At 42.3% G+C, this 9,395-nt stretch overlaps 1 protein-coding gene across 1 annotated transcript in view; it reads right to left on the bottom strand.

Moving 5' to 3' along the window:
* LOC104942199 (PDZ and LIM domain protein 7) overlaps window positions 1–9,395 on the bottom strand; it is a 17,728-nt gene that overhangs the window by 3,144 nt on the left and 5,189 nt on the right. The window contains exons 5-12 of the mRNA XM_010767397.1: window positions 8,658–8,696; window positions 7,919–8,073; window positions 7,453–7,489; window positions 6,535–6,630; window positions 1,900–1,952; window positions 1,404–1,647; window positions 886–1,066; window positions 656–776 (exon numbers count right to left, since the gene is read on the bottom strand). Coding sequence (XP_010765699.1) covers window positions 656–776; window positions 886–1,066; window positions 1,404–1,647; window positions 1,900–1,952; window positions 6,535–6,630; window positions 7,453–7,489; window positions 7,919–8,073; window positions 8,658–8,696 — 926 coding nt within the window. The remainder of the gene's footprint in view (window positions 1–655; window positions 777–885; window positions 1,067–1,403; window positions 1,648–1,899; window positions 1,953–6,534; window positions 6,631–7,452; window positions 7,490–7,918; window positions 8,074–8,657; window positions 8,697–9,395) is intronic.

Here is a 9,395-nt window from a genome sequence, read left to right as displayed (position 1 = left end):
AGTGGGGCAAAAGTATTTAGTACATAGTTGAGGTATACCTAGGATGAAAATTACAGGCCTCTCTCATCTTTTTAAGTGGGAGAACTTGCACAATTGGTGGCTGACTAAATACTTTTTTGCCCCACTGTGTGTATATATATATATATATATATATGTCTGAATAAGAGAAAATCCTTGAGCGTGAGGACATTCAAACTCAACATTCAGCATTAGCTATTAATTACTGTTCCGATTATTATTACTCACATTTAATGTTTATGTTTACCAGATACATGTGATGGGAGCGATTGTGGGTGTGAGGAAAAGTCAGATGAATTGGGTTTATAAGAATCAGATTCATGTGCTCGACCAACATTATTAAATAAAGTCTATCAACTTAAATTTAATTTAGAAGCACATCTCATCCCGTGCTTTACAGCACAGATGGTGTTGCTAATCTCCTAACACGGAGCATTAAGAGCAGCAGGTCAGGGTGCAGATAAAGTATGGCTGTCTGGAAGTCCTTCATTTAGAACTGTGTTTAATTACGTTTCTCCAAATCAGCTACTGTCTTTTAAGATTAGTTAATAGTTTTGTAATCATTTCCCAATTGTTGTGAAAGAAAGGCAAAGTAATGGTGAAGTTAGGGGGTAAGGTACTAGCTCAATTGTCTCACCTTTCTCACAGTAGGGTTCTCCCTCCTCCATGTAAAAGGCTTGGTTCCTGATGGCAGTCTTGCAGGCTGCACACTTGAAACACTCAACATGGTAGGTCATCTTCAGGGCATGCATGATTTCCTGACAATGGGAGAAACAGAATTCATTTTCAAGTGTAAAATATCTTTAATTATTCCATGCATCTGGATTGTGTTTTGATTTGCGTTTCACCCATCAGTGCACTTCTTACCCCGGTGATCTTCTTTTTGCACTTGACACAGTTGGGAGCGTATCGGTTGTCGTGGCACTTGGTGCAGTAGACAGACCCTCTCTCCTCGAAGAAGCCGCCCTCCTCCAGGACCACCTTACACTGCGAACACGTAAACTCCTCCGGGTGCCAGGAACGGCCCAACGCCACCAGGTACCGACCCCTGGAACACACACACACAGGTTAGCAGCACATCAGAGGCATTATAGAAATCTGCTACATCCCTTTCTTTATAAGGGAAGCAGTGCTCCAATGGAAATGTCCTCACATGACTAACAACACTCACACATTGGCCCCGCTGAGAAATGTAAACAAATCTGACACACTTGTGTTTTCTCTCAATAGTAACAAGAATGAGAACTAAGGTTTCTGTTATCTCTGAAATGTGTGAAATAAGGTTTAATATATTTCTTCTCCCAAGTGATAAGAAGAGGTCTAAAACCCAATTATGATTCCTGACATACAGTTCTGATATGGTGAAAAGGCTCTTTGCTTCTCACCTTATGATTTTGTTGCAGGCCCCACAGAGCGGGGTCCTGCCGCTCTCTTCGGGCGCCTGCTGCGCTGCCTGCAGGATGGAGCTGCGGTTCTGCATGGGAGTGGGCTGGGCCGGCTGCTGGTGCTGGGTCACCACGGTGCTGGTCTTATCTGGCCGGAAGCGGTCAGCAAAATTAGGGTCAGTGACCCACGGGGGTCGAGAGGAGGGACCCGAGCTGCGTGCTGGGGCCGCTGCAGTCTTAGTGCCTGAGTAAAATAAAAAAAATAATGATTTTGTTTTGGGATAACAGCACTTGGAAAAACTTTGCTGTGACTTTTAATAATTCAAATGGGATGGGGTCACTTTTATGTAATACACCCCCCTCTCTTGAGATGTATGTAAGAGTTGTGATACGCTGCTGATGCTCATGTATTGACACGTCATGAGAATCTATTAGCACAACCTCTACTGGAAGCTGCTGGGTTTCTTTATACACATCAGCAGGAGCAGAAACTCACCATCTGGTTTGTCTGCTGCCTGGGCCTTGGCAGGTGAGGGAGTTGGCTCAAGGCTGTTGGAAGAAAATTACTAATTAGAAAACACACACGTACAGGCACACCTCAGTAACCATGGCTACAACTCAATGAACGTCATGTTTGTATTACAGCAGCCATGGCTGTCTCCATTATGTAGAGTTTCAGATTACCTGTTTACTACAGCTGGCGTCATCATCATTAATATTATGAATTATAATAATGTCAATCATTAGACATGATTAGCATGGGGTTTCTCACCTGTTGAGAGTGTAGGTGTCGTACATTCAGGTAGATTTTAAAGAAAAATACACTGCAATAGATTTAGGAATTGATTTGGAGGACATTTAACATGAAAGCACAAGCCTCTGTGAGACTAAATCAATGAAGTAATTCAAGTGATCAATGCTGAAAAACAGATAACACTGTGTGCATTTTGTGAAGACATTATAGCTCTGCATCAGAAGGACTCCAGACCCCCGCTCTAATGAGAGCAATCACAACCTCTCTCGGTGATTGACGTCCCTCACAAGAAAAGTTAGAGAAGAAAGTCAGATCCGTGCTCTCAGATTTGGAAGCCGCAGAGTTTAGCTTCAAGCCTGCCTGTGCAACAGTGTTGAAATAAAGAGTTGTTTCTACATTTCAAAGTTCTGGTACCCGCAGCAAGTGCTACTATACTCAGAAAATCTTCAAACCATGACAGAAAAGGAAAAACAACTTCTGAGCCAAGAGAGTGAGCTCTGGAGACTTCTTATCTTGGGAAAAAATATAACAACGCCTTAGGCATCCATCATGTGTACATCATCAACTGTGCCATCTACAATTCACTAATGAAAGATGATGAAACCTTTTTTCATTTACAAAGAAGAAATTGCCCCTCAACAGCGTTGTTCTTTAGCATCGGCTGCATCGGGTTAAGTCTGACAATCAATGGTATTTCTCATGTAGCCCCAAAAAGGAACACAGGAAGTTACAGAGGCAGGAGAAGTTACAGACTTAATACTGGGAGCTATCTAGCAAAATAAAAATTAAAAAACTGCTATTTTCCAACAGCATACTCTGGATAATAAAAGCATATAAAATCCCTCCGCATAAGTAAGAACACTGCTTGCAGGGCTGGTGACAGATAGAGAGAGAGGCAAATGTTCAGAAATTAAGGAAGGTAAGTCCCCCTTCTTACCAGGAGATTTTTGAAAAAAAATTACACAAATATAGAGTGAAAAAGAGAGAGGATGCTGATCTCTGTCGGCTGGGTCAAACAAAGGACAGAACAAACCTGGTCCCTCTGCAAAACACACACACTGGTTTACCTGCCTTCTGGCACCCCCGAACAACTAAAAAAAAAGACGTTGCGGTGAACGCGGAGGCCCGCTACACCCCCTCGCCAACAGGCCAGTGGCCTGACCCCCCACACCTCCGAGTTTTGTTTGCTGCGCCTCGCTCCGGTGAAGGTTGCAGGTGCAAATTGGAGTACATCCTCTACAGCTGCTCCTTCCACCCCGCTGTGGCCTGGATCATGTTTCTTGACATTTTCACCGCTTTCAACATCCCCCTCCTGCTCAGTATGATGCAGGTGCCGACAGGAGTTTTTTTTTTTTTTTTAGCCTTCCACATGGAGTCTTGCACATGATTACATTTACCGTTCACTCTTTACACCTGCCTTCTGATTCACAGTTTGTTTTGGCTTGCTCTCCTGCGGGATTCATCGACCTGAGCAATGAGCAGAGTAGGAGCGTGTTGGCAGCTCGACATCCGGCAGAGAAACAAGCAGGTTCAGGTTTTAGATTGAGCAACAAGCCCCTGACATTTGTCACCCTCCAAAGAGTGGAGATAAAAGTGATGCAGCTCTGCGAGAACCTGAGTGTGACAAGTGACAACATGAGAAACAATGGTGGCACTCGCTGACGGGCGGGGGATGCACTGCTTTAATGGAACTTCATCCCTTGTGTGTTATTTACAAGGAATATAATGGCAAGAAAACTAAATGTGGCAGTCAATGTAGAGGCTACAGTTGTTTTTCTGTTATACTTTGGCATGTTAAAGTAATATTTCCTTTATCTTAACCATTATAAACGTTACCGGTGTGTGTCTACCACTGTCCTGCTATACTTCAATGTATTTAGATTTGATGATTGACTCCTAACTTACCAAATTTGACATTAGGTGCGTGGTGATGTGGATACACTTTCAAATAATTTGGACTATGGTGTCACTTGCAATATAAAATATTGTAATACACTGAACAAAAATATAAACGCAACACTTTTGTTTTTGCTCCCATTTTTCATGAGATGAACTCAAAGATCTAAAACATTTTCTACATACACAANGTACGTACGTACGTACGTAGTACGTACGTAGTAGTACTAGTACGTACGTACGTACGTACGTACGTAACGTACGTACGTACGTACGTACGTACGTACGTAGTACGTACGTAACGTACGTACGTACGTACGTACGTAGTACGTACGTAGTACGTACTACGTCGTATGTAGTGTGTGTGTGTGGGGGTCTGGGGGGGTCCGAAAACCAGTCAGTATCTGGTGTGAGGGTTAGGATTAGAGTTAGGGTAATGTTGTGAATCGAGTGGCCTGTGTTCATCGTCCATAACATACACCTGCCCATACCATAACCCCACCACCACCATGGGCCACTCAACATTACCCTAACCCTAAACCTAATCCTCACACCAGATACTGACTGGTTTTCGGACCCCCCCAGACCCCCCCAATAAAGCAAAAATGCACGTTTCAGAGTGGCCTTTTATTGTGGCCACCCTAAGGCACACCTGTGCAATAATCATGCTGTTTAATCAGCATCTTGATATGCCACACTTGTGAGGTGGGATGGATTATCTCGGCAAAGGAGAAGTGCTCACTATCACAGATTTTTTTCAGATTTGTGAACAATATTTGAGAGAAATGGTTATTTTGTGTATGTAGAAAATGTTTTAGATCTTTGAGTTCATCTCATGAAAAATGGGAGCAAAAACAAAAGTGTTGCGTTTATATTTTTGTTCANGTTATTGGTGATACTTGGATGTACACTGAACAAAAATATAAACGCAACACTTTTGTTTTTGCCCCCATTTTTCATGAGATGAACTCAAAGATCTAAAACATTTTCTATGTTTTAGATCTTTGAGTTCATCTCATGAAAAATGGGGGCAAAAACAAAAGTGTTGCGTTTATATTTTTGTTCAGTGTACATCCAAGTATCACCAATAACAAACTAATGGCCTGATCTTAATTATGTGTGAAAAGCTACACATTTCCCTTTCTAATGTAACTCACCTATTGATTTAAAATATCACCAACCTAAGTTTCCTTATTACCATAAATATTATTAATTATTCAAACTATGTAAGGTAGAACATAAATAATTTCTCTCACAATTATTTTGTTGTTCCACCTACAGGCAAATGTTTTTGTACAATTTCCACTGAAGGGACTTTTGGTTGCAATCAAGGTATCTTTTTCATTACATTTAATCTTTTCAAATCTAAATTTACATCTTAAATCAGATGATGTAAATAGAACTGAATTTAAAATGACATTGACAATTGACATTGACATTACATCTCAATCTTCAAAAAGAGGCCACTGTACTGCAGCAACTACTCTAAATATGATAATGTTTATCTTTTTATTTAGTTTTAAATACTCTCTGATCCAGGCTTTCCAGGTGCAGTTCCTCACTGTGCACCTCTGCACTTTATAATTATGTATTTCTTCATGTGTGTATGCCCATTTACTTGTGTTATGCTTGACTGCACAACATTTTTCTCTGAGGCAATAAATCTTGAACCCCGATCTTTGAAAAACAACCATATTAACTCAGGACTGCACAAATGTCTGATAAAAACCTGCTTACATAATCATTTCTGTTCAGTACACTGGGAAAGTAAAGAAAGCAAGAAGAAGTAAGAGCTTGATATGTAGAGATGTAGCATTTTAAGCTTGAACCCTAACTCCACAAGATTAAGAAAAGACACACAGAAGAAAGGATAGAGAAGCAAGAGTAGCTTTTTTCAGATTTTTTATATTTTTGAGGACAGCAGAAATAAACAAAAGTACAGATTGATCTTCCTTTTTGTTCCTAATGGTTGGAGAAGCCTACGAGATGAGGGGATCACAAATGATAACTCTAAAGGATGAAGAAGTCAATGAATGGAAACAGGCAGAGAGAGATAGAGAGGCAGACGGAGATCAAAGGAGGGTCTGAACTTTACAATCAAAGAAGAATAACGAACAGAAAGGCGCTTCCCACAGCTGAGACCCTCCTTCCCTCCGCTTAACTCAAACTAACGCAATGTGAAATGCAAAATAGGGCCGCAGACACAGTAGTCCACCGTGTTGTCAACAATAATCAAGTCAGAGGGAGATCTTACATTAAGGCTCAGTATGCAAGGTTCCACTTAGGGCTCTGTCATCTACGCTATGTTTTTCTTTTTTTTTCTTCCCCCAAACATTTTTTTTTCACCCCATCGGTATGTGAAAGGTGAATTTGTTAACTGCCATTTGGACGGTCGGCTATCTTCGTCGTCTTTGTCACGTAGTAGTTGCAGTGTGGCTATCACTAGCAGGCTCTGCATCCCATGGCGTGTAGGATGTCGCTCAGGATTTGATATTGAGGGCGCGAGCAGACCGGTCGTGGTGCCAGTCCCTCAGACGGGCATAGCGGGGACTCTGAATCTCTGTGAGGAACTTTTCCCTGAACGCAAGCAAAAGAGACATGAAACAGAGATAGACAGGGGGGAAACAGGTGGGAGCATAAATAGGGAGCGTGCACAAAGATGAAGCAGTAGCAGAAGAATAAAATGGGTGAAACAATAAGGATTAAGAATGAATAAGAATATGAAAGATCTGGAAGGCAAATAGTTATTTGAAGAAATAGTTGGGAAATGTGCTTTAACACTTTTCTTCCAAAGAGTTAGAGAAGATATTCTGTCAGTTTATTAAATATAAAAAGGTACAGCCAGCAGCCAATTGCTTAGCTTAGTATAAAGACTGATGGAAGGAAATCCACATACCATTTCCACTAAAACTGACAAATTAACATGTTGCTAATGTTATATCTTATTTATGTCAAAATTGGCAGGAGAGTCACGTCTAGCTGAGAAATATTTAATATATTTTGTTATCTTTGGACAGAGACCAATTCCAGTCTGCATGCTAAGTTAAGCCAACCAGCTGCTATCTTATTATCTAAAGTAAGACATGAGTAGGATATCAATCTTCCCATCTATCTCACGGCAAAAAAGTGAATAATTTCCCCAACGTTGAACGATTCTTTAAAAAAGGAAATTATGCCTCGAAGCAGATAAGATGAATGTTCTAATAAGAAGGCTGTTTAAATCACACCACACATGCCATTATTCAAAGCAGCAATATTGCTTTTACAAAATATAACCAAACGTAGAGTTTTACAGTTGTTTCTAAAATAGCTGCCAACTGAAGCTTCCACACGCAAATGCATAAACACTCATGACCGGGAAGGCCGGCGTGCTCAAATCAACCCCACTCAAGTTTTTACCTGGACCTCTTCAGGATTTCATCATCTGGGTCCTGCACTGAGAGATCCAGGAGACACACAGGTTAGCACGCTTTACTGATGAAGAAGGTGCTTCTCAAAGACAAATGGTCAAACAGCTGATCATGTAAAAGTCTAAATCGAATGGTGCTTCTGTTGTAATAAACATGTTGATCCGTTTATCAGACTGGTTGCAGTCATGAGAAATGATTGGTCATAGAAGACAGCAAACACATGACAGTTCAGTGTTCACGCCTGAAAATAAACTCCCCCTCATCCACATTTGCTGTATCACTGACTGCTGTCACTCTCACGGATACAATCGGATCACATCAGATCCACTGCTGCGTCATAGGCCTTTACCTACACTTTATATCTATTGTCAGAGCAGCCCACCCCCCCCCCCCCCAACTCATGGCTCTCTGTGGTCTCACATTCCTGAGTAGGCCAGGCCCGGTCCCAGACTTACTATAGTCGGTGCCTGTGAGCTGGGCCAGCATGCGGAAGGAGCGGGACTGTGTGGTGCCGGTGCGCGGCTGCCAGTCCTCCGTGTCCTGGATCAGCCTCTTCTTGCTGCGGTCGTTGGGGATAAAACAGGGCAGGTTCTCCATCCTGAGGCCGTGCCTGCACACAGACCCAGCAGCAGCACACGGCATGCGCAGTTAGCACAACCCCTCCAGGATCTACCCACTCACACCAACACAACTAAACAGGAGACCTTGAAAATAGAGGACATCCTGCACACATCATGCAGCACTTAACGCTCAGCATCACGGTCACGCAATAAGCGAGCTAATGGATGTCCATTACTTAAGATTTCTCATGGGCACACTGTAGACACTCATAAAATGGACATTACCGCATTAAGATCGTATTTATATCTGTCATTCGAATCAATGGGAGAAAACCTGTCAGCCTGCGGTACCTGCCCTTGTGTAGGGAAACATTTAAGTATATGGAAAAGCTTTTTACTGTGATAGAAAACTCAAGATGCTGCACAAAAAATGCTCTTCATTTCCAACAGGCTTGCAGGTCAACTGCAGCATGCATCTATCAAAAAGGAAGTAGAGGATGAGAGATGAATGGACGCTAATGAACTGTCTGTTGCATCGCTATGAATCTACCTATAAGAGCATCAGCATTTTTCTCATATCTAGCCATATCAGCCAATAAGCTGGCAGTGAAGCCTGCATGCAGCAGCCCCTTACTTGGCCTCTGGGTAAACATCACCATAGAAGGCTTCCCCCCTGTAGAATAGACCAAATATATAAGACAGGAGAGACCATCGATAGGGGGACATTCATGAAGAGTAAGCTATTTTAAAAAGTGAAGAGTTCTTAGAGACCATGATGTTTCTAGTTGTTTCCTAAATGTATAGATTAGTTAAAGAGCCTGTGACACGATTTTCCTCCATCATCCAAACCCATCAATTTGAGTAAATATTGTCCCCTTGAAAACCGTTACTGAACTGATTTTGGATATTTGTACTTTGATAACCATTAATCTGCCCTTCAATGTTATCCATTTCCTGGATCTTCTCGGGGATTCTTCAAGTCCCGCCAAATTATGGGTGACGTCAATGCGGGCACAGCGCTCCAGCTGCACCGTTCAGGATCCCAGCATCTGCTTGTAAACGCACGATGGCACACACAGCAGCAAGCTCAGACAGCGATGACAGTTTAATATTGAACGTGTCTGAGAGCTCATATGAGGCTGAAGGATCGGTTTATTTTGTATCTGTTAGAAGTTTAGGAATTAGGTGCGTCAATATGGGCGATCATACGGTCATGTAGCCAGTGGTGGACTGGGACTAAAAATCAGCCCGGGACTCTCGACCGGCCCACTTCGGTACCACTAGTAAATTGTCAACGGGGGGAGTGGGGGATGTGCTAGTGACTTATCCGACCGGCCCACTTCCGGTACGGCCCATCGGCCATTCGGGATTC

Source organism: Notothenia coriiceps, unplaced genomic scaffold, assembly GCF_000735185.1.
Source record: "Notothenia coriiceps isolate Sejong01 unplaced genomic scaffold, NC01 NC01_scaffold00004316, whole genome shotgun sequence".
Classification (NCBI taxonomy): Eukaryota; Metazoa; Chordata; class Actinopteri; order Perciformes; family Nototheniidae; genus Notothenia; species Notothenia coriiceps.
Note: the sequence above shows the minus strand (reverse complement) of the source record. Positions and strands in the feature narration are given on the sequence as shown.